A 16722-nucleotide genomic window follows, 5' to 3' on the forward strand; every position below is an offset into this window, starting at 1 on the left:
AAAATTACTGAAGTCTGCCAACAGACTCAAAAGTAATTAGGGGAAGACACACACAAGGTAGCAAGATTACCCCAGATAAATTTCCTTTGGAAACCAGGCTAAAAATTACAGCATTGTATTTATTAAAAGAATCCCCTGAAGACATATTCGTGATTGCTATACTGCTGTTACTGGCAATATAGCAGATTTTTAAAGCAATTTTTGGAGGATCATATTTGGTTTCTATAAATCAGATTGATTTCACCCCTTCTAGCCACAAGCCAGCCATTTATGAACACTTCCCATCTGTTAAATGGGGATGATAGGTACTTACCTCCCTCAGATGTGGTCTGTGTGCAAACACAAACAGTGGTATGAATATCTTTAAAACATTGCTCTACATAAAAAATATTATTATAAATATTGCTGTAAGATTAGCACATACACATTTTATACTTTTTGAATGGCTGCAACCTTTTAAAGATAGAAGCACAACAAAGAACTAATCCTAAGATGCATTTAAATGTGATGCTGAGGAAATCTCTTTAGCAATCTTTCGCCGAGTTAGCTTGCTGCTGCAATTTAACTCAATACTTAGGAAAAGAGTGTGTTTTATTGGACAGTTACATTGCTTTTAAGAATGTCTGACAAAGAAATAATGGGCTGGGAAAAGTTTCAAGCAGGCCTTTCTCAAATGTTTTCTTCTTTGCTGGCTGGCTCACTGCCAAAAAGTGCATCTCCTTATCCTTGAATTCATCTCAGTCATGCCACTGCTTAGTGAAAGGCCTGACAGAAATTCAGCCAATATTTCCAACACATCCAGACCCATTCATCTTCCTGCTCCCTACTGTCTTCTTGAAACCCCAGTGGAACACTCACAGATGCTGCTTGTTGACTTGCAATGTGAGATAAACGTGCCTCACTGCTGCTCACACAGGGGCAGGCGGTTGGGATGAGACCTTTTCTCCCAGCACCCATGGATATCCAGGGATGGTGCACGTGCTTCACACAAAGTGGGGAAGAACAGGAGGCTATGGAAAATGAGTGCAAACTCTGCAGTCTTTGAAGAAGAACAGCCAGTGTGAGAAGGTGCATACCCCCCATACGAGCACTGTGGACCTTTCCCGTCCCTCCACCAATGTACACCAGAGGATTTTTCAGCACAAAACCATCCTTAAATGCTCTACAACATCCAGGCAGTGGTAAGAGGGACCATCACCTTCTTCCCCATGCCTCCTTCCCCCCAGACCCTGCTGTTCTGCCTGCACAGGGTTGCACACTTAGCGTTGCAAATCATTAATCTGTCAGCTGCGTGAAAGAACCCTTGCATACATGTTTCCCAAGTCATCACTCAAACAATGGTGGCCTGCCAAATTACCCCAAATAATCAACTAATGCAGCATTGTCTTTTTAATTATAAAAGATTCTTATCGGCTTACCTGAATTCGTTTTGGACTTCCCACTTGTGCCCTAATTTAATTACTTAATTATGAGGAATTAAGAGCCAGTATTTTCAATCAGCGCTGTGAAGTCTCCTGTTCCTTTGCATGTACCCAGTAATTCCTATATTACAGATTTAGCAAAGGTGTATTGCAACTGCAACAAAGTTCTAAACTTCTAGCCAGTTATTTCCTTTTCCAGCAGGCATTCATTTTGCAAGACTTTAACTTATCAATGTCCCTTGTCATACACAAAACTACAAGCTCTCTACAAAGATGTAAAACGTGAAATTTTGAAATAATCATAGTTTAGTGTCATTAGGGTATATTTTATGCACAAACATAAGAATTCGAATGAGAAAAGAAGTCAGAAAAAACAACATTTAATTATAAAAGAACATTTTTAAATTAAAAAAAAAAAAAAAATGGCACTAAACCAAAAACAAAGTTATTTAAGAGATCATAACCACAGGTTGGTTGCAATTTTATACCAAAACTGTTAGGAACAGCTGTTCCTATCATCTGCATTTTGCTCCTGATTAAAATAACACCTAGAGTTCCAGTAACAAGTAATCTTTTACAGAACTATAATGTATTATGAAAACACATCATTTTTGTATTACATGTCAAAAAAAACCCCCTTATATTTATTACATTAGGTTCACAAATGTTTACCTAAGCATTATACTGTTTTGCTACTCTATTCCTTACATTTGAAGAACAGGGAGTGTGGTTTGTTCTACAGACAAAAGTGATTTGTCTTAGAGGATTTGCCCACAGTGGCACAGTGCTATACCACATGGGGATACCCAGCTAGATGGAGCATCGAGGGCAGTACAGTCACATTAGAAAAATTTCCTCCTTTACTCATCCTGCTTTTCAGAACCATCCAGTGCAGTGCTTCCTCTTCATATGAAGACAACCTTCGACTTTAAGAAACAATAAATACACATGGCCCCAAAATTGTTCATATGCTGTGGATAACTAATCAGCAGCTGTCTAATTTTTCTATGACCTTTCAGGGTTCTATTTCACTGCTTGTATATAAAAGGGAGTGTTCCAGTGGTTACTTTGTCAACACAGTCAGAGCCGATATCCAAAGCTCAGCAGAAAGGTGCTTTATTCCTTTAATCAGCTTTGATCACTTAAAAAAAAAGTCATTCAGTCCTTGATTGTATGTATAATATTCCCTGTGAGGTCAATATAATTCTTTGTGTGCATTGAAAGAAAGTATTTCATTCCAAGAATACAATTTCACAGTAGTTACTTCAGGTAGTCAGCACGCAGGTGTAAGCACTTGAGCACAGCTGAGCTAGTTTACAAATAAATTGTAAAGTGGTACACAAGCTAGGGAGCCCAAAGTGTTGCTGTGGGACTGGGACTCTGGAGCTCCAGGCCACAGGTCTTTGTGTTGCAACAAGCCTCATCAGTCTATAATTCATTATCAGTGAATTCCACAGGGAGCTTTCAGTCCTTCCCTGCAAAGGGACGGATTTGCAATAGTTCTCTGTTGGACTATTAATTTTTGAAGTGGTTTAGAAGGAAATCAGAACTTGATTTCTAGCCTCGTCCAGGATAGACCAAGATATAAAGCTGATGGTAGGTAATATCCACAGTAGACCCTTACACTGGTTTTGAGTCAAAGGTTTAGTGGTTTGCTACCTATGAAATTTAGACTACAGTTTCCTTTCACAGTTATTTTATTTTTCCTGAAAGTTTTTATTGTGTGCTAGTAATTGAAAAGTTTTGGCAGTTCACAAAACTCAATATATCAGATGTCCAAAAAACTTGAAATCAGTGTATGTAACATGGCTGCATATCACTACTGAAAAACCTAAAAGGTTTTTCTAGTGCATGACAATATGCCAGAAACGACAATGCCAAGAGTAGTGAGCTTTAAAAAGACTCACCTTGTCACGTGATCCTTTCTTTGCTTTTTTTTTCCTTTTTTTTTTTTTAATAATCTCAAGAGTACAATCAACTGGAGTAAGAAAAAAAAATACTTAAAAGATCTAGCAAAAAAGCTGCATAGAAAGCATTTTCACAGTTGCTTTTAAATAGTTTTCATCAAACTTTAAATTAGGACTTCCAAAGACAAAATACTTTGCATTGCAGTTTTTTCCTGTGAAATTCACACTTATTTGGGAAATTCATATGACTGGTTTAGGTATTTTTAGTACTGTACCATTCAGAAGTGGTGATCGGGATTTGGTTCTCTATTGTACTAGCATTGAAAAGATCTATATGAACACAAAAAGGTAACAAACAGATTGTAGATCTCTAATATAAAGAGGTTAAACACCTGTTTGAAAAATAAATTCTTCTTAAACAAGACCTACCAGATGGGAGGTAGATTAGTGCCATTAAAACATTTAAGGTACTTATATATAAAATACATAAGGTACTTATGCTCGTTTCAAACATGAGTGGGAAAACTGCGCTGTCTCCAAAATTTTGCCGCAAGTAAAACTGAAAGTTTACTGGTTATAACTGTTGGATCACCATCGCCTTTTTTTTTTTTTTTTTTTTAAACTGGATAAAGTTCTATTAACATACATAATGGCTGAATGTTGAAAGGACACACTATCCCTTTGAAACATTCAGCCTTACAACACAAGTCCACAGGTTGGAGGTTTTGCCATTAGTTGTGAGTTTAGCTCTGCTTAGGTTTTATAACCCACTCAGCATTTGGGTTGAGCTGGTATAGGTCCTTCATGTAGGTATCATCATCAAGGCAACGTTCTCCTAGGAACAGAAAAGACATGTGGTTACACCAATAACAAAAGAGAAAGGAAACAACTTTCAAAGTTCCTGTTACCGTTTTACTCCATTTACATTTTCAAGGTCTCTGTGTGGTGTTTAACAAAGGACAACGCACAGAAAAGTTGGAGGTGCTCTTACCCTTCCCATCTGCTTCAGGGAGGAAGGGGACAAGAGGAAGAAGGAAGAAGAGGAGGGGCTGTTCTACCTCTAGGTAGCCCCTTCATTCTAGGTCAGATTCTTCACACAGACCACGCAGATGGGAGTTCGCCTCTGCAGGAGTTTAGTAAAAAAGGAGCAATGTCCTGGTCTTCTCATGATTATATCCAAAAATGATGTCCACATTTGCATATTAATTAAAATTTCAAGTTATTTCCCCCTTTTTAAATGCTAAGTTTGTGCAAGGTCTTTCCTTGCTAAGAAGCTGTTACTCCTTATCCTACTCCTCTTAAGTCAGCTGTTCTGCACTTGTAATACTTGCTGTCCTAGGAGGAGAAAGTAGTACACCATTCTTGGTACACTACAGGCAATTAATTTATGTCTAGTAGCTATGATGAGAATAGCATATGCTGATCTATCAAGATCTGCACATTCTTCCCACTCCCCTGCAGGCAAAGCATTATCTCATGCATTTGCAGCTCTACATCACAGCCCCTCTTCTACTCCGCTGTGCAAGTGGATGGGGTGGATGGCTCGTGCCAGACAGATGCTTTCAGTACTTGCACTCCTGACACGGGAGGCAAGCACAGGTGGAATGCTGCAGCTGAGTTTTTCTGACAGCTCTTTGAACTCCCTGCATAGAGCAGGCAAGAAGGCAACACTCTGTGCTCAAGCAGGAGCAGTCTCCATCTGCTCTCTCTAGAATTTTAGTCCTAGAGATTTTAATCCTCTGTGACCAGAACTGCCCATGTTGCTGAACCCCTCTCCTCCATACAGTGCAGCATGTTCAGGCAGTGAGAGCATGGGGACAGTGCTTTGCAATGTCCCTATCCAGCCAGTCCTGGTGACAAAGCAGGGGCAGAAGTCCCATTCAGTGCCCTGAAGTCCCACAGTGTATTGACTACTCAAGAAATGTCTGGAGACATTCAGCAGCTACACCTGCTAGGGGACAGGATCACAACATAGTGCTTGTTACAATTACGAGCATAAGTGTAAGGATATGAGTCTTCTATCATGAGCCCCTCAAGTCTTCTTGTTTCGGGCTCCCTCTACATGACTCAAGCCCATCGGGCAGAGAGACAGATGGCAAAGGTCAGGCTATCTGGTTTACTTAAAACTCTGCATCAGGTTAAAGGCAGGGAGCTTCTCTTACCTTAACTGAGAGTATTAATAAGGACTAGTAAGGACTGATTAAAGTTGAAACTCTCTGGAAGTAAATCATTCTGACAGAGAAAACACCTAAGCTTTCTAACTTGCATCATAACAAAACAAAACAAATCTGCAACTACCCGTGCACTTTCTCCAAGGGAAATGCAAATTCTGTCACATGCTTAAAGTAACAGTAGGTTGTTCCAGTTTCACTGGAATTCTGTTACAAAACAATTTTTCCTGCATGATTACACCTCTGTAGAATAAACAAGATATTCCTCTCCTTTAAAAAAGTCTTACATCTGGAATTGCAACCTGCCTTAACAGACATAGGAAATGTATGTACATATTAGATATGCAAGAGAACATATAATACATTCATCTGGCATCCAGCTATCTTGGTAACTTCTTTTTTTTTTTTGCCATCAGATTTAGTAAAAGTACTAAAACATATCTGTTGCAGAAAACATAGGGAAGTGCTGTTTTTAATTAAGTCATTTGGTTTAGACACACATACAAAAAAATTTATTTATAATAGTCATTAGGTAAAAAAAATGGTAGAACTAGCAATTTACATACGGAATCTAAACTTGCAGAGGACAGAAGTACTGCATTTAATTTTATAACTATAAATAAGTTTAACAGGTCACAGTTAAGGAAAAAATAAATGTAAGTCCAATCTACAACTGCTTTCTAGTTCTCTTTTTGTTTTCCTGAGCATTTGAAAAATACTGTGATTAGAAACTGATTCCTAATGCAAAAATACTCTTGCATTCATGAAAGAAAATTTTAGAACTGTGTTCAAAATTATCCTTGGCATTAGCTTTGTTGAGCTGCTATTATTTCCTTTAATTAAAAGGGTCTGGAATAGGCAGAGCAGGAAAGACTAACTGTTGGAAAATTTTATCGCACGGTCATTTTCTGACTGAGCATTTTCTTCCCCCCAAAGGAACCTGCAATTGACACTCAAATGCAGAACATGAAGGACTGTAAGCTCACTTGTTATGCCTCACTACAAAGAGATGAGTAAGATTAACTTCAAGCACCTTTGTATCCAAACTTTCCGTGCTTATTCACTGTACATATGTATCAGGAACATCTGTTACAGCTGCCAACTTCCTCTGGGACAGATAATAAGATACTACTAATGTAATAATCACACCAACATCTCTGCTGCCTTCTCCACAAGGTTAACTGTCTGCCTTAGTGTCAGGGAGAACTAGGGACATGAATAAAAATGCAACCACAGTGAAACCCACGGACAGTGTGCCAAGGAATCCTATTCTAGCAAAAGAAGTTGTTCAGAAGCCATTCTTACCGATATTTCCTCCTATTTCATAAAGAAAGACCTCTTCTTTCTTGAGTGTTTGGACATTTCCACTGTAGGGAACAGAACACAATGAATGATGGTATTACGAAGGAGCTTGTGGATCAGTCACCTAGACATGTCTGGGAGAAGTTATGCTAATTAAGATCAGAACTGAACCCATCACAAATCCTTTGTGTGTATGCTTGCTGGTACAGTCAGTGAACAAGAATACCCTTGCATGCTAGTGCAAATGAACAGTCCTGCACATGAGCAATACACTACAGAAAAGGTAAAATAAGAGACATGTGAGGAAACTGCAGGTTTTAGAAAAGAATTTCATTGTTATTAGCAAGTAGCTTGATATTTACCCTCTGATTTTTCTTTTACTGCTGCTGAAAAAGTAAGTATTTCCCTCAAATATTCCATATTTCAGAAGAAGCATTATGGTTGGGTGGTAGAAACCACAATCTTACTGGATTTAATTGTACTGCAACTAAAAGAAGTAAAAAATAGTGGAAGAATGAAGTCCCTATATTACAAAGGGATTCTATTATTCTCACTGCTTAATTGTGATAATGTATGCTAAAGCCCAGCCAGAAAATAACTTTCTGACAATGGTGTAAACCTCTAAAAACAGCATTTAGAAAAAAGCATCTTCTTAATGTCAACTAATATACCATATTATTGCTTTAGCTGAATAGTTATATATGATGAACAGGTGTGTTAATTTTATATTTTTTTCAAAGGATTGATTAAAATTTCTCCCTTTCTGAATGGATTTGAATAATTAAAATATTGCTTTCCCTTAAAATCATTTCATGTGCATGACATTTGCACATCATTATATTCCAATGCCTATTAGGCTGCTATATATAAAAGCATTATTTTAAACAAGATTTTCTTTCTTCTTTCCTCATTCCTCTGTTTTCTTGGAGTTCCCTTCTGACCTGTCCCCAGAAAATGACAAAACTGTTCCTGACCCATCAGATTAAATAGCAATTAATTTTTTACTAACAGCACTCATGTATTCCTGAGGGCTTCCTGAGCTTCAATGACATTTAAAAGCATTAATTCCTCAAGTGAGTATTTTGATGGCTAAATTCAGCCCAAAAGTTCATGAACTGACCTGAATTTTGAGTATTTTAAAAATTTTCTTGATATAATAAATAAAGAGACACTTCTCCCGACATGATAACAAAACAAAGACATGTTTATACCTTTTCTGGCTGAGAAACCTGGCTACTATATCACTGGCTTTCAGTTCTTCTGTCAGCTGTATTGCCATGGAAACTTTGGAAAGATGAGGCGCTTGCACCCGTATCACTCCCTGAGGAACATCAGTCTGCAAAGCAATAAGAGTGTTGGAACAAAGCTGCTAGCAGCTGGCTTTGATGAGCTTCTCAAAATACAGTATGGAATAAGTAAGTAAGTACAGTGCTCTGTACTTCACTATCTACTACACTTTACTACAAACACATGGTAACTACACAGCAGTTCAGTTAATTACATCCAACCTTCAAAGCTCTTTATAACAACAGGGAGAACTTCAGAACAAAAGAACAGTAGTGTTTAATTATTTTTCAAAGATGTTAAGAATAAAAATAACAAATATGCTATATTAAGAACACGCTTTGGTATTATGAGAAGCATGTGACACTGATATGGAAGAGTCTTGCTACAGGTGTGAAAACCAGGCAATGCCCCTGCACCGACCCTCCACTAAAACTTCTGGAAGAAACCTGTCCAGTTTCATTGAATCTGAACTTCCTGCCAAAAAAAAAAAAAAAGAAAACACGAAGTACTCATAGATCATTCTACTTTAAAGGATTCTTCTTTCCTCTTTGTAAATTTCACTTTCTTAAAAGCAGATATTCGCTACTCCAGGTTTTTCTCCCTATTTCTTGTCCAGAATATATTCAGCTAGCCAACCTGCAGGTCTGACTATGTAATGGATTTGTATTTTATTTCAACCCACAAGTCCTTGATGATGAATATTAATCATATTAGCTACAGAATAGGAGGGCTCCAAGAACAGCTTTTCTGTCCAACTTGCAGGTACATGACATTTGAAGTTACAAAGGCATAATTTATTTGTGAATAAGGTCCTAATTTCTGTTCCTGGAGATTTTTCTATTCCTATTACATTATCCTTTACGCAAATGTACTCATTTTGATAGGAAAGTAAGAGTCTCTGTACTCAAGGTTGATTATGACAGTTCATTCTCTTCTTTCCCACCCCACATCCCTCCATTTAGCCAATTGCAAGGCTGAATATTTTTTTCTTCCACAATCAATGAATAAATCTGGGCACCTGTGAATCTAGAACAGCTTCTCTGAAACCATCAGAGTTAAATGGGTATAGAACAAACATGAGCAGAATCAGAAGAACAGCTTCCTGAGAAAGCTGAAGGCTCACTACTGTACAAATGATGAGTTACAGTGAGCAATTTTAACCAAACAATCCTTTTGTGTCCAGTCTTATTATTTATTGATTTAAAAATACTAGACATCATAACTACTTCTGTCCAAAGCAGTAAGAACCGTCATATTGAGAATTTGCTATGTAGTAATTGTGAAATCAAAGATTTGTAAGTTTGCAAGAGATCTCTATGAGATTTTCCCTAGATTTATCTCTAAATTTGTCAGATCTGTTCTTTACAGCCTCCACCTACGGAAACAGTGTCTGTAGCCATCTGCTAGGTAGTAAATCCTACTTAAAAATTTTTGCCTCTTTCCAAACTTTTGGGATCCTGGCAAAAAGAAATGAAATTTTTACGGATGAAATGATTATTTATAGATGTCCCTAACTGGTCTTCCATCAAATTCAGCATGGTAAATTTAAACTAGCTTTCATTTTTGTATACAGTTCTTTATTATTTTGTCTCAGTTGACTTTAGCAGAGTTTCTCCAACTTTCAGCTGAATAACTTTTTTTTTTTTGCTACACAGCAGGCATATGATAAATTATTTAAAAAGCAGTCTGCTTTGAGTATCTGAGAGAAAGAACAAGAAATGTCCACAGAGCTGTAACATTACGGTCACAGATCAAACAGAATAATTACTTTGTTTATTCACTGAGAATCATTATTAGCTCAGCTAATTAATGCATTTTGCCACTTTTACCACCTGCATTTCCGGGAGAAATCATGCTCAGCTGCACAATATGTTCATGCTCCCAAACTACAGAGAGAATAGAACCTGAGCATCCCCTAGCCCATACACCGTGCAAGTTGGTGGGAAAGAAAATGTGGCCTAAAGCCTCTAAGAGCTGAATGACAGAAGGACCAATGCTGACATTATCTGCACGACACCCAAAACACCCAAATTAGGGGCTCCATATCACAACATATTAAGCCATGAACCTATGAGAGAATTGACAACGCACTGAAGAGTGGGTCACCTACACTACTCAGCTTGTGAGTTCCCTCTCCTGCCTCACAGGCCCTCTCAGGTCAGATTTAAAGCACTGCAACCCCTGGCTGAATTAGGTACTTGCATTCTTAAAAAAACTGAAGACAGTATATCCTTACTTGATGGAAAATACACTGGCCTACAACATTTAGTCTGCAGCAGGCACAGCAGTCACCTGTGAGGTACTAATCTTCTTTCAAACCCTTCCTTTTCAGAGAGACTTGCATCTACGTATCACAAAGAAGAGCAGCTGCCTGGCTATAGGATCTGGGGTGGGTCTCTCCCAGTTTCTTCTATTCCATTTTTCATGACACGCTTAAATATTTTTCACTCTAGGTGCAGAGAGAAATGTAAGTGACTATGCAATATTTTCACTAATGATGGAATATTATATATACTTATTAAAGGTACAAAACATACCAAGCAGGTATGGGGCATGAACATTATGAAGAACAAAATTGATTTTCGAAAGGTTCTTGTTACATGGAAGGCAAAATCTGAAAGAAATGCAAAGCAGTTGTTCCCTTTGGGCTGCAAAATACTGTGCCTAGTTTGGGACAAAAAACTGGAAAACCAGACACAGAGAAATGATTTAGCAGGTAGCAATTTTTTTTAGTAAGTAATCTGGCACTGCAGTGAGTGAGAGATTCAGCAGGAGTCAGAAAGGTTATTCTGTGTAAATTCAAACAGATCATACAAACAGAAGGGCCATGGGATACAATGGTTTTTCTAACCTGCAGTAGCTCAGCCCAGTGCACTGCGTCGTGCCGATCACGCGACTGCTCCCTTTTTTGGAACAATTGCACCATACAGAGGAGTACAATGACAGATGGTATACATCTGGCTAAAGGCAGTAGGTAAATTTCCAGTCCTGAGGGCATCTTTCTTTGCCTGTCTAGAGCATTATTCAGCCCAACACCAACATAAAGACTTAATCCCTAACACTGACTTGGGGCCATAGGTATGCCAAAAAAGCAATTAACCCTCAAAAGCCCTCTAATATTAACCACTCTCAGCACTGTACAGAGGTCTCACCTGAAGTTTGCAGTAAATGCTTTTTAACCTCTGTCTCAAAAGGGTAAATGTGATTGATAGTGAGGCTTCATCAGAGCTAAGATGAAATTTTATCCAAATGAGCTACTTTAAGAATGCAGATAGGGAGTTATTTCTGGAGAGTATGGAAGTGACTCAGGCTCTGACCATCTATGTTTAATCATGCGGGGTGCCACAGCAAGTGTTAGAAAATAGAAAATTTTCCTTAGCTTTTAATTCAGCATCCCACAAGATAATTAGGTATCCAAAGTTTCAAACAGGTTTCATGAGAGTGGGAATTCACCACAAGTCTGGGTGCCTCACCTGCCATCTAATAGTGAAATGCAGTTCAGCAACTGCACAGGAAAAGTCACCTCATTTTTAAATTAAAGCAGTATAAATTGAAAATTGGAGAGAAAAAAAACCCAAAACAATAAATTTTCCTGAAAGAATGAGACTTTTTTTACTTGAAAAATGTATAAAATTGTCATTCACAATGAAGCCTTATCAATTTGTGAATATGAGTTTAAGAGTAATATGTTCTCAATCACCCAAAATTACTGAATGCTTGAAATAAGCATAAAGGATTTATAAAAAATGGTACCATTTAATTTTGACGAAAATCTGCACAAAATTCTAGGGCTTAAAGAAAATTATTGAATAGTAACTTTACATTTACGTTCGAGTAAGAATATTACATGAGGCTTCACTTCTAGCTCCCTGGTGGATTAGAAAGGCATAATTTACTCTAAAAGACCTCAGCCCTAATTCCCCAGTGGATTAAAAAGACATATCTTTGCACTGAGTTATAAAAAAAATCCAATATCTGAACTTGAAACAGCATTTACTTCTTTCAGTGTATTTGCTGTTATTTCTGTGTTGAACACAGGATGGCAGCATTAAGTGTCATCTCATCATAACTCAATTGAATTCAAAGAATTCTTTTTTTATTAGACCAAGAAAAACAAATTACAGTGTTTAATTAGCTTTATTTTAAAATCATATGTAAGTCATTCTGTGTCAAGATTCCTTCATATACATAGATACGAATGTAAGGCCTGGGGAATTAATTAATTTTGGACACTAAGATATGTGTCAAATACTGCATAGAAAATGAGGTAGGAACACTGAAATACAAGTCTCCAGCAGATTCTGGATATAGAGCATATTCATTTGGCACATTCTATTTGTTTTGGCTTAAAAGCTTTAAAAATGCCTTTCTAAAAATATGACAACCCTTTTTTTGGTAACAGTCTGGCATACACACACTTGATAAGAAAACCAGACTGCTCAAAACACTGCATTTCTACCAGCGACCACAAGATGACTCTACCTCACCAGAATCTTCACTGACTCCAACCCACAAGGGGGTATTTTCATACCACCCAAACTCGAGATTCTCATACCACCCAAATCTGATACGTTTTCATTATGGTATCAGAATACACTTATTTGGTATTACCTGTTCGTGTGTTTAAACTAGCTTTGGAATAATGCACTGAAAGTGTTTTAAAGTACTATATCGTATAGGCTAAAAAGTCTCAAAAAATTGTAATTATAAAAATTATAAACAATTTCAACATTCATAAAATGCATTTTTAAAGTTTTGATGTCAGTGGGAACAGCTCAACTAAAATCTTTCTGAACTACAGGAAAAATTAACACTATAATTGCCACAGGATTTTTGTACTTCAAAGAATGTGTGAAGAGTGTTACGCTGAAACATGCCTTGACATCACTGATGGGTCTGGCAGAAGTCAATTACCTAAAGGAGAGATACTGAACTGTGGATTATATACACTGGGATAAGCTGGCAGTAGCCACTTGGACAACAGCTACATAAGAAGCAGTTTATCAGTTTTTCACGTTTGTTTCATCCTTTGGAGTTTCTCGGGTTGGGCAGGTTGTGCATGTTCTAGTTAAAGACTGGGATAAGGAGTTCAGTGGTTTTGGAACTCCTGTAGATGGAAGAAGAATGAAATGCTAGATTTGCTTCTAAACACTTTTAAATATGAAGTAGTGAAATCTAGATATTTAGTTTTTAAGTAAACACAAGGTCTGCCGTGACTTCCACTGGGCAACAACACATCCAAATGTGGGTTCAGTAACACTGAGTCTTGTCACAACATTTGCTCTCTCCACAGATACTGACCTAATGTATATTTATTTCAAATGCCCAGGTTGAAACAACCTGTGGGCTGTCATTTTTCAGAATAGAAATATTCCGAAAAATCTGTGAAAACAAAGAACCAGTACAATCCTCTAAATGTGTCATGCCGGTAACCCATAAACTGTGAAATCCACATTAAATTGCTATCTATTGAAATTCTCAGTTAAGTAAGTAAGTAAGTAAATAAATAAATATCCCCCCCGCTATATCCACTTTTTCACTAAAAATTATGCTCCTATTAATAAAGCATTTCAGATGTATGTTTCCTTACATCATTAGGAGTCTTCTCCTGTTTCTCATGCTTTTCTCGGTCATATGCCATCTTTTTCAGAAGTTTCTTCATAGCTTTGTCCTTTTTCTCCTTCTTCTGGTTTTCAGTGTTTTGTTTTCTCACTTGGTTAACAATAAACTTCGGAATCTAGATAAATATAGAGTAAGCACGAATAACTACATAATTTTCTTACCAAAACTTTGTAAATGGCCAGGTTATCAGGTAGAACTCAAAAATAGTATTTCTTCCCAGTAATAACTAAAGATTCAAATAATATAAAACTGTGAAACAATTTTAAAACCACTCCATTTGTAATACAATATTCCATTCAGTAAGCTCTCAGGGGAAGAGAAGTGGAATCATTCAGCGTTTTTACTCTTCTCAGCCAAAAAAATTCACTTGACACTGAGTGTGTAAAATGGTGATAATTACTTCTCCTCCCATGCAGCAAAGGTCAAAATTGTTTCAAGCTGCTGACGGACAACAAACCTCCAACTTGTCCAGTTTGTCTAAGCTAGAGCTTTGCTTAAGACCATGACACAATTTCATGTTTTATCAAAACATGTTTAATATACTACTAAGTTTGGCCCAAAAGCGCAGTGAGTTCAAACACTGTGTTTCCTCCTAATATCTCTAAGCCAAAAAGAATTGCCCATAGCAATGTATACTGATAGACCAAACACAAATAACCCCAAGGACTTATTTTTGAGCTCACGTGTAGTACATACCATATTAAAACTCTGACCACCACAGCTTAACATCAGACGCAATATTTTTGTTTTGCTCCCGTAAGAGTTACCTATGAGCAAGAACCCAGCTGGATTGGTCTGATCCTTCCCTAAATCATGAATGTGGCTTCACATGACTTCTCTATTCCGACACCTTGTTGTGAAATTTTTCATCCTCTCCCCCCCTTTAAAAACACACTTACTGTCCAGAGAAGTTTTTGGTACTGAATCATAAAGCGCATGACATTTGCTGTCCCAGCTGCCATAACAAACTCGCTTTGTTCAATAGTCTTTGAGCCAAACCCATGAAACGTGAAAAGGTTTGGGGCCATCACCATCGCAACATTCTTTAACGTCATCTTATTTTTGTCTCGGTGATCAATTACCCTTTGGAGGAATTCAAGCAGTACCTGAAATAAGAGCAGAACGTACAGCTCAACTCTGCATGTGAAAAGTGAAGCATGTGCAGAGTTGAAAATGATCATATGAGTGAAACATGATGTTGTATATTTTTTGGAAAAAGCTCTTAATTCCTAATAAAACCACATAAAAAGCAATCAATAATAGAAGTGTGAATACATCTATTCACAGAATAGTAATGCAAGTTTTTTTTTCCTTCAAGTAATGAAGTAAAACAATCTTGTTGGTTTTTTGGTTATATTTTCAAAAGCATTCATGTGACTTTGAGGCTCTGCACAGAAAGATTTTTTTCAAAACCTTTGTTATGCAGGTGTATAAGTAGCATCCCACAGATGCTTGTGAGGACATTACTGTTGGCATTTGTTAAATTGAAAGAGAACACAATAGTGCCAGCTGTCATGGTTATGGGAACATGGAGTGGCTAATTCTGTAAGGTAAGCAATTCACAAGTAAAACACTGCATTGTGAACGACAGGTAGCCAGTTAGAAACCGGCAATTTTCAATTAATTCAGTTCCAGGTATTTGCAGCTCAACTAAGGAGCCTTCTTGACTGCCTCCACACAATAAACGAACTCAAAAACAAAGTCTTGTTTGAACAATAAGACCTAGTAGGATTTTTGGCCTGTAATAGATGATGTTCTGCATCCTACACAAATCCTGCATTCATTCTTGATTGCAACAGTTTTAACAGTAAGCATATTCTGAAAAAAACATTAATAGCTTTGCTACAAGAGGACAAGCACAAATTGGAAGGATCCATGTAACACGTTACAAATAGCAACAGGAAGTATAAATTTCTAGTTTATTGGGAGTACAAACAAACAGCACAGAGAAAAGTGAGGAATAAAAATGAAGAGCTAAACCCACTTCATAAAAGGAAACTCATATCCATTGTATTCTAACACTATTTACTTTTTGCACTGGAAATAATGGCTGCTGCTGCAAAAAAAGGGAGCAAAACTTCTAAGATAAAAGGTTTCTCACTGGGAGATTACTATTGCAATCTCCTGGAAAAATTTCAAGTCACATTCTTAAAAGTAATTTGGGAGGAATTAGTGCCCTAAGTTTCTTTTTTTTTCTCTTCCAAAGTTATGTGAAATATGGGGGGAAAAAAAAGAATCACTAGTTTCAGCATTAACTTTGAACTGAAAAAAAAAAAGAAAGTTAAGAAAACAACAGCATTCATTACAGTGGATTCACAGAAACAGAAAATCACAGAAAATCCTTATTCAGGAAAATAGTATTAACAATTCTAACCTTCAGGGTGTCTCTGTTTGCTTCAGGTAGAAGGATAACCAAAAGATTCAAAGCTTGCAGTTGCTGTTTCCTTGTTGGGAGATCTGCCAGTAAAGCACAGGGACCTCAGTATTTTGAAATTGTTATTTGTACTCTTCAAAAAGCATGATTTCTAAGTTGAAACCTCTTGCAAAACACTGAATGCATACACATGGCTAATTATCATAGTATGACAAAGGACTGGCAGATCCTGGTTTTCTGATACTCATTTCCAAATGTTCTTTTAGGATTCAGTTGGTGTGTGACTCAGCAGTCTCCTGGCAATGTCTTCTAGATGCCTTGTGATTTCTTCTTTATTTTGCAATGCTACAAGAAGGAATAGCTAACGGTTCTTCCCTTCCTGAGCCTGTGCCCCAACATAAGAAAGGGTATATTCAACACTACTTTCACAGTTTCTCTGGTTGCCTTCACAGTTGCACGATCTCCCAAGTCACCCACACAGAATGAATACCACATGTCACTGAGTAAGGCAGGTCTCCAGCGACATAACCAACAGCAGCTGCAACGGCAAGCCAACAGGGATAAAACCAAGAGCAGAGAAGCTTAACAGGCATCTACAGCAGAGTGCGCTGTACCAAACGAGGCAAGCTATAATTAAA

At 37.4% G+C, this 16722-nt stretch overlaps 1 protein-coding gene across 3 annotated transcripts in view; it reads right to left on the reverse strand.

Moving 5' to 3' along the window:
• Positions 1–1785: 1785 nt before the first annotated feature.
• Positions 1786–16722, reverse strand: part of ARHGAP18 (Rho GTPase activating protein 18) — a 95209-nt gene continuing 80272 nt past the window's right edge. For all 3 annotated transcript variants that reach the window (XM_032101711.1, XM_032101710.1, XM_032101712.1), the window contains exons 10-15: positions 16085–16167; positions 14610–14816; positions 13679–13825; positions 8013–8137; positions 6805–6866; positions 1786–4163 (exon numbers count right to left, since the gene is read on the reverse strand). In XM_032101711.1, the coding sequence (XP_031957602.1) occupies positions 4072–4163; positions 6805–6866; positions 8013–8137; positions 13679–13825; positions 14610–14816; positions 16085–16167 (716 nt within the window). In that variant the 3' untranslated portion in view covers positions 1786–4071. The remainder of the gene's footprint in view (positions 4164–6804; positions 6867–8012; positions 8138–13678; positions 13826–14609; positions 14817–16084; positions 16168–16722) is intronic.

The sequence above is a fragment of the Corvus moneduloides genome, chromosome 3 (assembly GCF_009650955.1).
Source record: "Corvus moneduloides isolate bCorMon1 chromosome 3, bCorMon1.pri, whole genome shotgun sequence".
Taxonomy (NCBI): Eukaryota; Metazoa; Chordata; class Aves; order Passeriformes; family Corvidae; genus Corvus; species Corvus moneduloides.